The sequence below is a fragment of the Dama dama genome, chromosome 22 (assembly GCF_033118175.1).
Source record: "Dama dama isolate Ldn47 chromosome 22, ASM3311817v1, whole genome shotgun sequence".
Classification (NCBI taxonomy): Eukaryota; Metazoa; Chordata; class Mammalia; order Artiodactyla; family Cervidae; genus Dama; species Dama dama.
Window position 1 is genome coordinate 54596137 of NC_083702.1, and position 19453 is coordinate 54615589.

The following is a 19453-nucleotide window of genomic DNA, read 5'->3' on the forward strand; positions in this document are numbered from 1 at the left end:
CAGTACAAATTCTTCATCAGATAATATGATTTGCAATGTTTTCTCCCCGTCCACTGCTTGTCTTTTCATTTTCTTCATGCTGTATTTCAAAGTGCAAATTTTTTTTGTTCATTCATTCATAGACTGTGCCTTTTTCATTCACATAAGTAAGAAATCTTTGCCTAACTTGAGGTCTTAAAGATTTTCTATTTTCTCCCCCTAGAAGTTTGCTTGTTTAGCTCTTACATATCAGTCTATGCTCCATTTTGAGCTCATTTTTACACATGGTACAAGGTAAACATCTGTGTTCAACTCTTCCCATGCGGATCTCCAGTTGTTGGTAGGCTATTTTTTGTCTAATGAATTGCCTTAGCACCCCTGTCAAAAATCAGCGAAACATAAATATTAAAAAAAAAAAATTATTTCTGGACTCAGTTCTCTTCTATTGATCTCTGTGTCTATCCTTCCAACAATTTAGACTCTGTTCACTGTAGTTCTACAGAGTAAGTTTTGACATCGGGAAATGAAAGCCTTCCAACTTTGTTCTTTCATTAAGATTGTTTTGGCTATTCTAAGTCTTTCACAATTCCATACAAAGTTTAGAACCAACTTATCAGTTTCTGCAAAAAATCCTGTCTAGCCTTGTGCTCTTAAAAGGACAGATATTTTCGGGCCGTCAACTTTGCCACCCACAACCCCTCAAGGCTGAGAATGCTAAGACTCCAGGAAATCACATATCCAATCACTCCACCAATATGTCTTCACCCTGTCTCCAGAAAGCTCACTCATTCATCAAAAGCAAATACAATCTAACTAAAATATGATAAACACACTCTCTTGCTACAGAAGTCATTCCCTGGTGAAGCTTTTAACCTTTTTGCCAATCCCCAGATACCCTCAGTTACTGACCTCTTAGAGCACATAATGGAAGCACCAACAGGCAAAGACCACATGAATCTCTCTTAAGGGTCAATGACTATTAAGAGCACTAACCATTCCTGCAGAATGTATTGCTCATGAAACACATCTGAATCTGCAAAGGGTTTTTGGCGGTGATTTAGATGTTGGTGATAATAACTAACACTTATGGAGCAACCTCTAGGGGCCAGACCCTACACAGTTAACTCATTTAATTCCCAGAATGATTCTCTAAGGTAAGTACTCTCATTATACCATCCACAGATGAGGAAACTGGGGCACAGAGATTTTAAGTTCACACAACTAGGCAACTAGGCAGAGATCAGCTGCGGCCACAGGAAGTCTGGCATTAAAGCCTGTACCCCACACTAGTACCCCACAAGTACTCCATACTAGTGCACTAGTGTTGATAATAACATCTCCATCAGATCTGTTGATAACAGAGGCAAGAAAATATAAAGCCAGACTTTGCAGAACTGAGGCTCATTGTATTCATTTGCTCCCTCCCTTGAGGGCCTAGTATGTGGTAGGCCTTTTGAGACACTGGTGATGTAGGTTGAACTGTGATATTTCCTTTGAAGAAACAATTCAGAAAGTGAGTAAGTCCATATGGTGTAATGAGTGATGCATCTGGCAATGAAAGCAGAGGTAAGGACACCTAAATTAGCTTGCGAAGGAATGGAAGGTTTCCTAGAAGAGGGGATGATAGTATACACTTTCAGGGATGAAAGAGTGAGGCAAATGAAAGAAAATGTGGGAGAAAAGACTTGCATGAAACAGCCTGGGGGAAAGCTGCATAGTTTCAGAGTCAGGTGAGTGCACCATGTAGTTGAAAACAAGGTTGGAACAGTGATTGTGAACTTTATATAATTTATAGAAGAGCATTAAAACATGTGCTCCCCATCTCAAAATATCAAATAAAACAAAGAGGAAATGACATGTAGAGCAGAAACCCAAGGGCCATGAAATTAGAGCTTTGGTCTATGCCGGGAATATGTAGACTGAATATGCATTAGGAAAAAAATCCAGCTGTTGACTACTTGATGACTTCCTGTCATTCTGTACAGAAACAGCCTCTTCCCCTTGAGAAAATAAGACTGACAAGGACATCTCTAGAGGTGCTTGCCAAGATCATAGCAACTCCTCATTCTCAGGGAACTTCCCTCCCACGACCATCTCCCTCCTCTTTTATGGCAACAGGCCCCCAAAAGTCCTTTATACGCTGCGACATTTCCTGTCTCCTCTGACCACTGTTGGATGAACCAAGGATGGGCCCCTGCACCGTGCTGACCAGTCAGATGCCAAAGTCTCCTGTAGTTTAACTTTAGAATTGTAAGACTGCTGGTCATCTTGCAGAACCCAGCGGGGGCGGGGTGGGGGCAGGCGGGATGGGGAGTGTATTCGCATCATGGAGCTACAGAGAACGCAGGTCCGGCTCAGTGAGGAGAATGGAACACAGTGAAGCCTTAGCAGGGCAAGAGTATCTGTTTCTAATGGCCCTCCAGTTCTGTCCGTCTAGACCCAGCTGTCCTTCTACTCTTTGGCTTCTGAAATATCCACATCCTTGTGACAAACTGTCCTCTTTTTAGCTTACTTTAGGTAAGACAGTTTCTGCTCTTCATGGATGAAGAATCTTGACTGTATTAGGGCCTTCCCTAGTGGCCCCATGGTTAGAACGCCTCCTTCCAGCACATGTGGTGGGGGTTCAATATCTGTCTGGGGAGCTACGGTCCCACATGCCATGGGGTGTGGCCAAACTTGTAACTCTATGGCTGATTCATATCAATGTATGACAAAACCCACTGAAATGTTGTGAAGTAATTAGCCTCCAACTAAATAAATAAATAAAAGGAAGAAAAAGAATCCTGTCTATATCAATTATTTAAAACCCAAATCCTGAAATGCTAATACTGCCTGTATCTAACACCATGAGGGCAAGCTTGACTGTTCAGTTTAATTTTAGGTAGGACTCCAATCTCCCAACAGTGAAAAACGTGGGTCTCATAAGCTGGTTGTTAGTGAAGTCATTCCATTCCAATCTACCTAGACCTCCCTCCCCCCAGAAAGTGAACAAATCCCAAACAACTTGAAAATAAGATTTATTCAAGAAAATAATTTCATCAAATCAGATCAAAGTGTTAGGTGGAAAATTTTAACCCGGCTCAGAGCTAATGGCCAAATTATTCACCTTTGAGGATAAGAAATCTTATAAAGAAACAGAGGTAATGAAGAAAATTAATCTTCCCGAGGTTCCTTCTCTCCTGAATTCTGTGGCAGCTTTTTCAGGCCTCATTCTACACCCCAGTTCCACACTGCTCTCCCCTGCTCCTATAACACACTGATACCAACATAAACCTTTCTGTTAAACAACACTTCTCCCATCCTGTAAAAGTCTGTATATTGTTGATAACTACCATTAGAACTAATTTGAATGTATATAAAACTTGATTTTTTTCACTGCACTTCTATTTTTGACATTCTTTTATTAACAGTCTGTTTTACAAAGCACTTTCTAGTATCTTATTTGATTCTCCCAATCACCTGTATAACAAGCAGATAGAGAAACCGACGCAATTTTGCCCAAAACGTGGAGACTGGGGAGCAGGTCCTTAAATCCATCTCCTGAGCTTGTGTCGGTATAATACATGGTACATTGAGATCCTATAAATCCACTGTGGGTACTAAAGACTGTAACAAAACAACTCAGTGAAGACGTGTTAAGAATCCGTGTGTCTTTAAAAAGTCATTGAGCACAGAACTGCTGCCTGCCCTCCATCTATGGATGCTGCATCTGTGGACACAGAACTGATAAGGGGCTTGAGTGTCCAAGATTTTGGCATCCCGTGGCGGGTAAGGGTAGGGGCTGGAACCCCTCCCCCACACAGATATAAAGGGGCGACTGTATCGGTAAGCTTGTGATAGCAAGAGCAAAATTTCTAGAAAAAATTTTGAGGTTACATATTAATGTTTGCTTTCCCTAAAATGTTCCATCAAACAATAGGGCAAACCAATAGTAAAATAAAGAGAAATTAACATAAAACACTGATGTACCAGCCCCTGGATTAAGATTGCCACCAGCCACCCAAGTCTGATAAGACTCCCTTTCCAAGGGGGGGAATTTTGTTGAGTCGCTCAGTCGAGTCCGACCCTGTGACGTCATGGCCTGCAGCACACCAGGCTTCCCTGCCCTTCACTATTTCCTGGAGTTTGCGCAAACTCGTGTCCATTGGGAACAATTATCTCATTCTGTAGTCGATGCTTCCTTATTTCAAGTCATTGCTGACTTGAATTTTCTGATCTCATTTCATTCTCACAAAGGAGAATGAAAAACTAGAAATGACAAAGTAGAATGACCAAACAGTTATTATCTCCATGTAACAACAGACTGGTTCCAAATAGGAAAAGGAGTACATCAAGGCTGTATATTGTCACCCTGCTTATTTAACTTATATGCAGAGTACATCATGAGAAATGCTGGGCTGGAGGAAGCACAAGCTGGAATCAAGATTGCCAGGAGAAATATCAATAACCTCAGATATACATATGACACCACCCTTTTGGCAGAAAGTGAAGAAGAATTAAAGAGCCTCTTGATGAAAGTGAAAGAGGAGAGTGAAAAAGTTGGCTTAAAGTTCAACATTCAGAAAACTAAGATCATGGCATCCAGTCCCATCACTTCATGGGAAATAGATGGGGAAACAGTGGCTGACTTTATTTTTCTGGGCTCCAAAATCACTGCAGATGGAGATTGCAGCCATGAAAATAAAAGACGCTTACTCCTTGGAAGGAAAGTTATGACCAACCTAGACAGCATGTTAAAAAGCAGAGACATCACTTTGTCAACAAAGGCCCATCTAGTCAAGGCTATGGTTTTTCCAGTGGTCATGTATGGATGTGAGAGCTGGACTGTGAAGAAAGCTGAGTGCCAAAGAATTGATGCTTTTGAACTGTGGTGTTGGAGAAGACTCTTGAGAGTCCCTTGGACTGCAAGGAGATCCAACCAGTCCATCCTAAAGGAAATCAGTCCTGGGTGTTCATTGGAAGGACTGATGTTGAAGCTGAAACTCCAATACTTTGGCCACCTGATGCAAAGAGCTGACTCATTGGAAAAGACCCTGATGCTGGGAAAGATTGAAGGCAGGAGAAGGGGATGACACAGGATGAGATGGCTGGATGGCATCACCGACTCAACGGACATGGGTTTGTGTGGACTCCAGGAGCTGGTGATGGACACGGAGGCCTGGCCTGCTGCAGTTCATGGGGTCGCAGAGTCAGAGCCACTGAAGGGAAACTGAAACCTTTCAGGAAACTGAGGTGCAAGCTCAAGAAGTTACACAGTCACGCGGTTTTTGGTTACAAAGTTACAAAATTTTTTGGTAGAGCCAGGATTGAAACCAGTTGATTACAAATGCACCCATTTTATTATACAGCTGTTTACAGTCCACAGTAAAGCATTGTTAGTCTCATTACATTTCAGTCCACTGTGAGCTGGGTACTGGACTTCAATTTATTTGGCTCTATATTCCTAGTAGGAACATAACTTTATGCCATTATTAAATAAATGGTCTCTAGAATTCTTTGTAAACATAAGCCTGCATACATGGAATAGAAACATATCAAGTTCTATTTTCAGTTCATCAATGTAACTGCTTAAATATTTTCTCCCAATTAATGAAAATTTAAATTTTCCCCAATTAATGGAAAGAATTTCCCAAATTTTTCCTATTAATGAAATCTTTAAAGTCAAATAATCAAAATACAGAAATACAGGATGCCTTTACACAGTATGAAATGATTTGAGTATTTTGCATTTTTCATAAAAGAATTTATATAAGTTTCTTTTATTTATGAAATACTTTAACTTCATTATTCACTGCTCCTTTGAGTTTATATCTACCTAGAGAAATAGGTTGGACAGACTATTCTACTTTACTGTTGAAACCAACAGGCATGGAGAAGGCAAGTGATGTATTCAGTTCTTTTGTAGTTTGGGGCAGAATTGAAGATGAATTCATACCCATCTACTCATCTGCTGGCTGTCAGTAGCTGCCTTTAACAAATTATTAACCCATGTATCTTAGAGAATCCCATTCCCATAGCCTCTGGCACAAGACATTCAGTGATCAATTCTTGAGTCTGTTCTCTTGCTATAAGCCCTGCTCTCCTCCAGGGAATCTTCCTGACCCAGGGATATAACCTGTGTCTTTGGGCTTCCCTTGTGGCTCAGCTGGTAAAGAATCCACCTGCAATGAGGGAGAACTGGGTTTGCTCCCTAGAGCACTGTGGTTGTAAAGGTAGCTGGATTGGGAAGATCCCCTGGAGACGGGAATGGCAACCCATTCCAGTTTTCTTGCCTGGAGAATTCCATGAACTGTATAGCCCATGGTGTCACAAACAGTTGGACATGACTGAGCAACTTTCACTTTCTTGCTATAAAAATCATTTATTTTTCTTTAATGTGTTACTTCCTGTTAATATGTTGGTATATATTGGCTCAGACAGTCTGAAATCCCTGCATCTAAGTAACGGGAAATACTGGTTCATTTCATCCAGTATTATTAGGGTATGGGAAATATGTTCCAGTTTTGCTTTACACACTGTGAAAATTGACTTAGAAAAGATTCAAGGATATCTTAGACGGTGTCCAGGATAGGACATGGAAAATTTGATAATGCATTTGCATAATAATAAAAATGAAACTTGAAAATGTGAGAAGTAAAGATCAGAGAAGATATTTTGGAGGATTTTTCACTACCTTAAGGTTTCTTGAAAGCACAAATGAAATCCAGAGTGTCCAGTTAACTTCAAAACATGAAGAACAGGATTAATATATCTAGGGCATTAAGAGTCACGCTGGAACAAGCCTACATACCTTCAACAAGTATTTCCTGTGAGGTCCTATCCTCCTCATGGATTCAATTCTATAGGTTAGACATCAATCTGTCCCAGTCAGTGTTCAAATCTGTACCTGAAGAATAGCCAATGTCATGGACCATTATTTGGAAGACAGTGACATCTTCTGGTGGTTTATAGACTAAATTCAATTACACCAGACAGTCTTTTACCCCAGAAACCATCCAGTTTATTTTTTGGCTGTGCGCCTTATGGGATCTTTGTTCCCTCACCAGGGATTGAACCCGGACCCCTGACGGTGAAAGCACTGAGTTCTAACCACCGGACTGCCAGGGAATTCCCCAGTCACTGTTTTAAAGTAGATTTATCTCTTCAGTGTATCTTTATTAAACTCACAAGTGTGGATTCTTACATTTCTGAAATGTTCAATGAAGCATAAGTATTAATTTAAAAAATAACAATATATCTCCCTTTGAGTTGGTGTCATCCCTGGCTTATTCAGCCAGCATTAATTCCACTTTTCCTCGTAATCAAGTCATTTGACCAGACCTTCCTTAATTCAAGCAATTCTCAGCCTTGGGAGTTACCTGCTGTAATCCTCTCCCTCATGTGTCCAGTTTAATTTGGGAAAATGTAATTCATAAGTAATCATTTGATAGCATCAAAAACAGTTTTTAAAAGACTGCCTGCAAGGTTGAATTCAGGCCCCATCTCCTCTGAAGCCTTCCCCACTCCCCCAGTCTAGGTTGGCTGTCCCTCTTACATTAAGATTTGTCACAGCATATATAGTATGTCCCCTATAATAGTAACCTTCAAGTTGTGAACTTTCAAAGATGCAAAACAGCTGTTTACATGTCTGGTGTACATTGTCACATGCATGCGCCCTCGACAAGTGGCTGTGCTTTGGGTACTTCATAGCGCTGCAGAGAGTGCAGTAGTATGATGCCTTTATTTCAAGACCAGGATGTCCAGAAGCAAGTGTAAAAGCAGTGGTGACGTAGCTGGTACTACTGTACTATAAGATGAAAATGTTTCATCTTTTTTAACTTTTATGTATTATTTGTGTGAGAAGTGTTCTAAACCTATTACAGTAGTGCACTGCATGGTTCATTGTGTTAGCTGGATACCCAGGCTTGGATTAGGAACAAACTGGACTTGACAAATGTGCTTTTGGAACGGAACTTGTTTGTATGTAGGGGACTTACTGTGTACCACACCGTCCTGTAACTGTCAACTAACTCAGCTACCTTTACAACCACGGTGCAAAATTCTTAATGACAAGGCCTGTATCTCTATGGGTTTCCCTGGTGGCTCAGTGGTAAAGAATCCATCCACCTGCCAATGCAGGAGACACAGGTTCGATCCCTCAGTCGGGGAGACCCCTGGAGGAGGAAATGGCAACCCAGTCCAGTATTCCTGCCTGAGAAATCCCATGGATAGAGAGGCCTGGTGGGCTACAGTTCATGCAAAAGAGTCGGAGACGACTTAGCAAGCAAACAACATCTCATGACTACTTGTGTCCCAAGAATCTCATAGCCTATAACCTATTTTGGGCTTATATTCTGAAGAATAAATATATTCAAATAATGCTTGGTGAGGTATCTGTTGTTCATTATTTCAGAGGCCTATGTGCATCATAAACAAGGTGGGGGGTATCTACTGAGAACTTACAGTATGTCAGGGGCCTTGTTGGGTGCTTCAGACACATTGACTTCATTTAATCCTAATAAGCCTATAAGACACGAGCCTTATATAGCTGAGAAAACTTATCCCAGTTAGTGAAAGAGACAAGATTCATTCACTCCACATCTTTATTTACACTCTACCTTGTTTCAAAGTGAGAATTTCCAAGAACATAATACAAAACTTCTTTTTTTAAATAGAATTCAGAGCAAAGGAGCAGTAAGAATTTAAAAAATCAGATAAAGTCAGAAGGTAAGTACTGAACAATGCATACCATTAACGTACTATGGACTTGCTACAGGTGGACTGCAAATTTGGCTGAACTTCACATCTGTTAATGTGTGACTTGTCCCATTAGTCAGAGACTTTAAAAGATAGTTGCTTAGAAGCACGTTTATTCCTAACTGAAACCTGAAGTTTCTCCTGTGGATTCTCAAAGCTATTGTATGTCAGAGTGGTCTGGTGTCATCCTTGGCAAAGCTTCACAATACAGTCCAAATGGAAATTGATGTGTGGCTAATACGAGGCAATGTGGGGACAAAGGTCTCCACAGTGAGTTTAATTTCATTTGGAATTTCTAAGGAAATGGATGGATTATTCAGCATTTAGCGTCCTCCATAAAGCTTTCTCAAGAATGAGATTGTGAATGTTGGGCAATAAAGGTTGTTATCTGACACGTATCTGGGTAGAGATATCATTACTGATTAAGGGCAGGTCTATATGAACAGGGCTTCCCAGGTGGCTCAGTGGTAAAAGAATCCACCTGCCAATGCAGTAGACGCAAGATATGTGGGTTTGATCCCTGGGTCGGGAATATCTCCTAGAGGAAGAAATGGCAACCCGCTCCAATATGCTTGTCTGGAGAATCCCTTGGACAGAGAAGCCTGGCGGGCTACAGTTCATGGGCTCACAAAGAGTCAGACACAACTTAGCAACTGAGCACACACACACACACACACCATATGATCAGCAGAGCTGGAGATAGAAATCCCAACTCCTTCTGCCACTGGAGCAGTTTAATGAGGATCCCACTTCAGGGACAGGCCTTTTCATCTCTTCTCAAAAGTAGTCTTAAGACCACCCACTGTTAGAGACAAGATTTTCTCAAAAACTGTTTTGGATCTGTTCCAACTGAACAAATATGTAAAGAATCACATTCTGCCTCCACAGAGTATGAATACTATAATTTTAGCCTGGAATTTAAAAAAAAAAAATGCCCCCACCGAGTCCCAACTTTATCTGGCTCCAAAGTACTCCTAATGTGCCCATGGACATGGCCCATATTTGACTTTGGTTTGATCACTGCATTTAGAAAGACTGGTAGGAACCCAGAAGGGGCCTGTATGAATGTTGATTCCTACATTCAAACTTGGGACATTAGGCTCTCAATCTCATTTACTTTTATATGAAAGCCAAACAAAGGTTTTCATCACAACCGAGGCCACCACGAAGAGTGTATGTCTAAAAAACAGAAGGGGAAAAAAAGAAAGTTAGAACTGTATCAAATAGGTATAGAGTAGGTAAATCATATTTCCACTCAAGGCACATTTCAAAAGAATGTTCAGAAAGTTTTAATATAGGCTATATACAATTCCCTATTTTAATATAGGCTATATACAATTCCCTATTTTAATATAGGCTATATACAATTCCCTATAGCTTTTGTTAGCACCAGTACAAATCCTGTGGCCCCATTTTCAAATGGCTTAACAGATTGAGGGGTTTTATCAGTGAAGATGAGGATAGGAGACAAAAGCAGACATTTAAACAAGGAAATTTTAATGAAATCATTGTTAATTAGTAGAAAGTGGCTATTTTAAGAGTTTTTAAAAAGAGCACTCTTAAGGAGTTCAAAAGTAGCAGTGGCCAAAAAAAAAAAAAAGGTACTACCTCTAGGCTGGGAAAAAGGAAAAAGAGAATTAAGGAACTAAAGACTAGGAGAGGCTTTCCTCCCTACCCCGACCACTCAAGCTGAGCATAGGACTTCTTCAGTGAAGGCGCGGCTTCCACAGGAACATTCAGCAACCACCGCCGCCCACACCTCCGGTAGTGAAGAAACTGTCAGAGGGCCAGGGCGGGAGACAGCTGCTTGAGGAAGAGGCTGAAAGCAGCCCCTGGAGCGCCTCCCAAGTGGGACATGTGCCTGAGGCACAGCTGGGGCTCTGCTGCTTGGGCTGCTGGGTTCCTGGGGTGACTACAGAAGGAGAACCGGAATCCAGAAGGGACTTCACGCTGCTACTGCTTTGCAGCGCCACTTTAGGACAGGATCCTCATCGATGAAGCCTAGCATTCTGCCAGGCTGGCAAAGGGAGACATGTCTATAGGGTCCAGTAACACAAAGCAGGGCAGAGAAGGATGGATTTGGAGCTGGGAGTTGATATCAACAGCAAGGTGATAACTGCTATAGTTCACTCTTTTGTCCTCTTACCTTCCATGCATACCTATATTAACACAGGAGCTATTAGTCACACATGGTTACTAAGTACTCAAAAAGTGACTAGCCTGAATTGAGATGTCCTAAGTGTAAAATATACACTGGCTCTCAAGACGAGGTACAAAAAAGAACATATCATTAAATTTTCTATTGATTAAAACATTAAATTTTCTATCAATTCACGTTGAAAAGGTATCTTGGCTCTATTAAGTTAAACAAAATATATTACAATTAGCTTCATCTATTTTTACTTTTTAATGTGATTACCAGGAAATTTTAAATTACTTATGTGTTCTGCATTCCACATAGTTAAATCCTCTCTGTGAGGCTGGAGCAGCTTGGCTGCTTTGGATAAAGCTTTCCATCAACAATACCTGTGTGTGTGCTGGGCTCCGCTATTTTCAACCCTTTGTGACTCCATGGACCATAACCTGCCAGGCTCCTCTGTCCATGGGAGTATCCCAGCAAGAATACTGGAATGGGCTGCCATTTCCTCCACCATCAGTAACATTTAACAAGCTCTAGTATGGTAAAATGGCTTTTTCTACCATACTGCTTCCTCCTCAGCCAAAATCGTATGCTTTAATTCTATTATTAATACACGTCTGGGTACTGCAAGCACTGCTGACCTGGCTCCCCCAACCATTCTCATCCACAATTCCCAGAAAAAGCCCAAAGGTTGATTTTGAGCACTTCTATTCTATCACCTCCATCTCCCAGTGCAACACCAATTTTTCCAACATAAACATATTTATGGTACCAAATAAGTACTGAACACATAACACTCACCATATTTAACCATTTTGACTAAAGCAACTCCAGAATTCATATAATAAAGGATATAAAGGATGCCACTATGATAAAAAGCACTGGACTGCAGATTAGCAAAAAAAAGAAAACCTAGCTTCTATTTCTGGCTCTAACCTTCTTGGGTTAGGCCATGTAAATCTCTGATCCTCTTTCTCCTACACCTGCTTGGAGAGACAGCAATGAATTATTTCAGTTTTACCCAAACAACATCATGAAATCCTTTTAGGGATTATAACCAGATTTTAAAAAATTAATAGGATAGAATAATAATAATACACTATATGTGTTAAAGGTTTTATGAAACTTTTGTTTCAGATATAAATCTCATATACTGGATTTGTAATGTAAGATATATTTCTTACTGTCACAGTAATAGTTTGAGAGCCAGACACATAATCTCTCAAAATCCTATACTGTTTGAATTCATATAATTTGTTCTGCTCTAAAATTATATCAAGACCAGTAAATAACAAAGCATGAAATTACAACTTAATATAGAAAGTTTTATAAAAGCTGAAATTTATTTGGTGCATGCTCTGTGCTTGCTATCAGGTACTTTCACATATACCTTTTCCTTTAATATGTAAAAGCAACCATGTGAGGTATTTTACAGGTTGAAAAAAATAGCAAAAACCTATGTCCTTAACTTATTCACATGAAAGGTTAGATGTGTCCCCAAATAAAAATAAAATTAAACAAACAAACCCCAGCCAAGTACATAGTCTATTTCCATTTCCTTTTAAGCATCCTCCAAACACACCACACACTTCAGCATTAGGAGAATCAAGAACCAATTCAAATAAAGGGAATCTCTCTTGTAATTTTTGGAGACAGGTGCCTTTTAACTACCAATTTTCTACTCTATGCACAAGGGACTTAAATGCTGTCAATATCTGAAATAATTTTAAGGTAATCCAATACTTTGAAAATTTTGTTCACATAGAAATACAAGCCTAAAAACAGCACTATTTTTAGAGGCAATTTCATAACAGAAAAAGGCAATGGTAAGAGTTCAAGTGATAGAAATGACTTAAACAAAATACCTTCAAGAAAAGAGGATAAACATATAGAAAATTTTCTAAAAATATAGCACCATTACCTCAATGAATGAACAAATTTCAAGATGTGGAAATTACCCAAGAATCACAAATATTTCTCAAATAATCTGTTTTTATATTTAGACTTTCAAATTATATAGTTATAGTAAATTTTCTTATTAGGAGTTCAACACTGACATAAAGTTATTTTACAAAATAAAACGCAACTTCCTAAAGAACAGTGACTACTGAATCATTACTAGGAAAATTTTTTCAACATTACGCAATTTAATTCCTTACGTAAACTTTTCTCAAGATAGATACTGTGTTACAAATAAGACACAATCTGGTGTGAATGCATTTGCCAAAAACATTTGATCTTCCTAGTGCTTTTCACTTCTTGGTAAGTTTCTTCAGCATTCCTGAGTCCTTCCCTGAAACCATGTAAAAAGTACCGCTCGAAGAAAAACCAGACGTAAAGCTGACTTTTTATTTTTTTAAATACCTTCTTACTGAATGCTGCCAGCAATATTATCAAATTATATCTTGTAATTAAGTAGTATACGTTCAATGTGAGGATATATAGTTTTTCAATGAATAAATGTAGTGTCAGCACAGTAAAGTTCATAGGATTTATTTTACATGATTGCTGGTTTCTGATAATTAAAATCCACAACTCTATGGCAGCAGTTACAATATAATACATTATAGTTCTCTGAAAGATCAGCTTAAAGTTATAATGATGGAATATAACTTAACAAAATACAAATGACATCTATGGCATAAGACTCCACAGTTACCAGCTAATCAAAGAAAAACATCAGAGAAAGGCCTTGAAAAAGAAAGCATGTTTCATGTTAGAAGAATTTATCCTTTTTCTTCCTAAAAATGGCTAATTATGAACATAAAAATGTTTGAATGAAAGACCCTAAAATTCCGAGAAAATAATTAAACTTCAGATGCAGTAAGTGATGAGGTCACACTTAACAAGCTGAAAATTAATCTGTTAGCAGCCAGAAGATACAAGTGCTCATTTTTAGAGAAGTAAAGTTTATTACATTTGAAACAATACAGCAGAAATCTCAAAAGTTTACTCATTAAATATAGTTTAATTCTTACAAATCTCCTTTTGAAAATGCAATTCATATATGCTGCAACCTCTGAAGTTTGAACTCAAAATGAAGCATGAAGGCAGCCATCATGAAAAAGCAGAGAGGGCTTTGTCAAATACCTGTACAAATCCATACATGCCTCTCTGTCTGTGACACAGGAGGGAAAACGGGACTCGAAACATATCCAGGAAAACGGAGAAAAATACACTACTACTTGAGGCAGACCATGCTAAAAAATAATTTACAGTGATCAGTTTGCATTTATGATAGTTGATAATGCCTTTAGTTTGAACCAATGAAATGAAGGTTAAATTAAATTTCGCAGTATGTGCTCAGCCTTTTGTACTAAACATTAGTTCATCTGAGAAGTAATAAGATTGGAAAAGCAAATGACCTGATCCTTTTCATTATGTGTATCATTTTCTCAGTTGTACTAAATGCAAACAAATCAATACAGCATTAAGATTTTTCACATATTTAAAATGAAGACTAATGACTTGTGAAGGTAGACTGTGTACCATGTAGTATTTAACAGATGAAACTTGCAATTACCATCAACTCAACTTTTAAAATAACACCAAGATATACAAGCCAAAATAAACATTTGATTTAAAAATTCTGCTATTCAAGATACTCAGGTATCTTTTTTTTCTCATTGAGATTGATATGGGTTGGGTCTTTTAAAAACCTGAAGAGGAGTTGGTAAGAGGAAAAAAAATCCTCAATGCTTTAAAAACCTCAACTGTTAGGAGTCCATACAACTACTATGCTGGCATGAAAACAGGTTTTTTTTTTTTTTCCCCTATCACAGGACCACTCTCCCATAGAACTACTTCCTCCAAGCCAGCTACATAAAGATGTAAATCAGCTTACCCATGATTAAAACTGAAGTAATCCTTCAAAAATAGGAGCATGACACCTCACCCAAAAAGATCTTTTAAATCATTGCTAGCTGAACTGCTACTGGTCATAGTAGTTGGCGGCTGTGCAAAGTTCTGTGGGTTAAAGAAAGGATTAGCCTGCATTCCGAAGGCAGATTGTCCCATCACGTTCACCTGTGTTCCCATTACTGAACTGCCCATACCTGGAGACCCTTGAGGAGGTACAAACTGATTAAGCCACTGATTTGGTTTCTGTTGTGATAACTGGTTCATGCTAACTTTGGGTTTCTGAGGGCCAAACAGATTATTAAGAGCAGACATATCTGTGGGTCTTTGCTGAGTCTGCTTTCCTCCTGCAGGGGAAACACTCACAGCGCTGAAGTTTGGCAAGGTGGAAGGTGCTCCCAGAGTCATCTTGCTCACTCCGGGTGTGCTTGGACTACTGAAGAAGTTCTGGTTTGTATTAACTGGCATGTTGAATCCTGAAGTCTGAAAGCCCATGTTAGCATTTAGGCCATTTGTTAAATTTCTCTTTGTATTGTCAATTGGTGTAGAAAACATCATGCCAAGGCCCGTGGAAGGAACAGAAGTGAAGGAACTTGAAGCAGAAATTTTAGGGGTGCTAACAGAAAGACTGGTCAAAGATGACATGTTATCCATCAACGTGTCTGTCAGGTCCTTAGTCTGAAAAATACAAGGAAATTACTTTATTCCAAATTAGTTTAAAATTAGTAAAACGCTTGATAAATTTTATTATAAAGGACAAGTTAAAATTAAGCTCGTCTACACTGAGACAGCAAACTACACAGTTCACAGGCCAAACCCAGTTTGCCACATACTTAAGGTTCTTTAAAGATGAACATTTGCAACGATTTGATGACAGGGAACAAAACTTTGAACTCCAATTAAATGAAATGTTGCCTCCCCCATTGTGCCTCCACCAAAAAGCAGAATTGCATTTTTCTCATTAGATCTGTCTTATAGAAAAGGATGTTGTTGCTGTTTAGTCGCTAAGTTGTGTGCCTCTTTTGCGACCCCACGGACTGTAGCCTGCCAGGCTCTGTGGGATTTCCCAGGCAAGAACACTGGAGCAGATTGCCATTTCCTTCTCCATGGGATCTTCCCAACACAGGGACAGAACCTGGGTCTCCTGCATTGGCAGGCAGATTCCTTATCAGTGAGCAACCAAGGAAGCCCAACAGAAAAGGATACTTCATTATTTTTGTATTTTGACTTTCATCACAATTGTGTGGAAATTTAGTTTTCTAATTTCTATATCCTTATATAAGTACCTACAAAATACTTTATTTTGCCTCTTGGCCCACAAAAATTTTTCCCAGAGGGAAAAGTTTAACGATTAGGAGACAACAACAAAAATAATTTAAAGAAAGCTTTTAAGATAAAGTTATTTCTGAAACCAGTAACAGTGTAAACTTTCTCCAAGCAGAGAACTTAATCACTGTCCTTAAACCAGCACCTAAAATGGTGCCTGGAACATAGAAGGAAATAAATATTGGTCAAGACATATAGGTAAGAATCCCTAAATCAAGTTATAAACATGACTATGAAAATTATTTCTTGCTCAAAAATACATAAATGCATGAAGATAATATTCCTGATCAATTCAAAGTGAGCAGAGTTGAATTAGTATCACAGACCTAGTATTTTTAAAGAACCATCCCATTAATCTAGCTTATTCTTTATTGGCAATAAGCACTATCACAAAACATCATACATTAGGCAGCTTATTGAGGAGTTGCTGGAAAATCCTTTATGCCCATACTGCTTAGAAATTACATATTAAAGTATTCTCTGAAATACATTTTCATAAAACACTAGTAGGGAGACTAGGTTCTATACTATCTTACTCCTTAAGAGTAGTATGCTTGAATTACACACAAAAAATGAACTCTGACCTGCTTGACTGGAGCAATAGGTGTGTGAACTTGAGGTTTAAGAGGCTGCTGGCTTTTCAACTTCTGTGCCTGTTCCTGTTCTTTTGCTAATTTTTGTTTTTCTTCGAGTGTAAGTGATGCCTTAAAACAAAACAACAGCAAAAAAAAAAAAGTTAACTGACAACTCTCATAATTTCATTTGTAAACCAGAACGTTGCTTTTTTGTATGTTTGACAATACCATTTGACAATACTTGACAATACCAAGTAGTTTACGAACGACTGTATTGGTGACTGCCACAGCAGTATAACTAAAGTCAGTTACACGTTAGTTTTGTGGGTTTTCTATTTGGTTTTTTCCTTTTTCAATATATACCTTTCATTTTTTTTTTAATTGGAGGATAATTGCTTTACAATGTTGCATTAGTTTCTGCTATACAACATGAATTAGCTATAGAATTGGGAGATTCTTGTTCAGCTGTTTTTATCTTACTCCAAAAAATATTTTAAGAACTCATCAAAAGCTAAGTAAGAATTAAACAACTTTTTTAAAAGAACATGAACAAACATTTTTGATACTAACATCTGCATCAAATTCAGTGTCTTTTTTCTTAGATCTACTTTGCCAACCTTTAAGCCCACAGAATGTCCTCTTACAATTCTGTAGACCAGCGTCTTGGTTCTACACATACAGGTACTCAGACATGTTGAATGGATAGAAGAAAACAGCCCTTAGCGAAATTCATAGTGGATATATTTTTTATATTGGGTGCTAACCAATATTTCAACTGGAAACTACAGTTTTATAGTTTATTATTCAAAATCAGGAGCAGAGAAGAGACACTATAGAATTTATCAAGGGGTGTGACTGGCAAAGCACAACAGAAAGGACAAGAAGTAGGCAACCTGGAAACATTACCAGTGTGGGAGAATGAACAATAAAGGAAGTTAAAAATACTAAGCATGTTTATTCTCAACATGGGTTAGGTCATGATCCACTGATAACTTCAATTTCATAAAGATAATTAAAGAATGTTTCTATTACGCTAAATAGTATTTCTCAACAAAAAATTTATGGTTTATAGAAGTCATATAATATAAATATGAATGTCAAAAGAACAGTAAAGAAACTTACTCTTTTTTGTTTATTCTGTAACCCATCCTCTTTATTTTCGGATTCACCACCAGTCAGAAGGTCTGCTCCGATGTTGTTAAAGACTTTGTCAATCTGCTAAAACAGAAAAAAATCAACTAGTTGAACAACGCACACAACTTGACTACTTAAAGATCAGACGCTTCTGAAATGGAGCACACTGTCAAGCACTTTCTTCCCCCCAAAATTAGAATAATCTAAATATCTTCTTACCTGAGACCCAACATTTGTAACTTTTGTCTCCTCAGAAGCATTCATTTGACTTCCTATATCCAAAGATCTGTAAGAAAGAGATGAGTTATGACAAAATTATAAAAAGAAATTTTTAAAAATACCTGTCCTAAAAATAGTTCGCCCATAGAATTTATTACAACCTAAACAAACTGCAATTTCATTAAGGAGAGTCATAATCTTTTTCATTATTTACTATTATTAGTGTCTGCCTGCCCCTACAAGTAACATTTGTATACAAGTCTTTTTTAAAAACTAAACATTTGAGATTGACTGGAGAATTTACTCAGGGTGTCATAAAATCATGCAAGGACGGTTCCTACCATTATGAGAGTTCAGAGCTTACTAAGAGACAAGATTCAATATGGGAACTTAACATGGTTAAGTTCAGAATCTAAGCTTCTAACAATAAATTCTATAATCACTGAATGAAAGATGCGGGCAAGATCTATGCCTTGAAAAACAGGTAAGATTTATTTAGATAGGAAGGAAAAAAAAGAAGGTTCATCAAGTATAAACACTAGATAGAAAATTTCTCTGTTGTAATTTTTAAAGATTTTCAGGGTTCCTATGCCAACATAAGTCAATCCATTAACAGCATATATACACACACACACACACACACACACACACACACACACACATGTATGTATAGATGTATATATCTCACAGAATATTTAGCATATACAAATGCCTACTTCATGTCATTCTACATCTTGTGTATTTACTTTCATAAAGCCTTTATCTTACACTGGAGCAAGACCAAAAAAGCTTCCTTTGGAGGATCTGGCTCGTGACTAGTATCAATTTTACTGATTTTCAGATGTCTTTGGCTCAGGATTAAACATTAATGGGCATTCTAAACTCATGTGTTTTTCTTTGGAGCAAAGAATATAGTGAAGATTTAATCATAAAACTGGCATTTTCTATTGAATAATTTTCATCTTTTCCCTCATTCTTTGTATACTAATATTTTGCAAATAATTTAGAAAATCCTCTCTATAAGACACACACAAAAAAGAGGTGGATGCTGCGGTACTACACATGGAATGAATTCTCTGTAAATGTTTCAAAGGTTAGATAAAAGAGAAAGGGAGAAATCAAAACACCAATATTTCACAGATTTGAAAAAAACTTTTAAGTGGTGCTCTTGGTGATCAGCACCCTGACTTTACAATGCTGTTGGCTAATATGACAAGAGATTTTTCTCAGAAACAGAATTTTCGTTATGTAGAGAAAACATTAAGATTATATCATGTTATGCTTTTGTATTTAGAAATAACATCAGATTTTCAACAACATTCTATTTAAACTCAGTTTAACTTAATCTGCTGAAAAATTTTTACATGCTTTACATACATATAGTCAAATTGAAATCCTTCAATTTTTCTCATCCATATTCTAGGAAATCAACCATGACATAACTTTAATGTCACTCCTGGACCATGTGCAATTCATATTCAACCTA

At 38.0% G+C, this 19453-nt stretch overlaps 1 protein-coding gene across 2 annotated transcripts in view; it reads right to left on the reverse strand.

Moving 5' to 3' along the window:
- Positions 1 to 13744: 13744 nt before the first annotated feature.
- Positions 13745 to 19453, reverse strand: part of SCYL2 (SCY1 like pseudokinase 2) — a 54068-nt gene continuing 48359 nt past the window's right edge. Inside the window, exons 15-18 of one of the 2 annotated variants that reach the window (XM_061125553.1) lie at positions 17968 to 18034; positions 17737 to 17829; positions 16624 to 16743; positions 13745 to 15391 (exon numbers count right to left, since the gene is read on the reverse strand). In XM_061125553.1, coding sequence (XP_060981536.1) covers positions 14747 to 15391; positions 16624 to 16743; positions 17737 to 17829; positions 17968 to 18034 — 925 coding nt within the window. In that variant the 3' untranslated portion in view covers positions 13745 to 14746. Of the gene's footprint in view, positions 15392 to 16623; positions 16744 to 17736; positions 17833 to 17967; positions 18035 to 19453 lie in introns of both variants that reach the window. The other variant, XM_061125552.1, reaches the window with a different exon arrangement.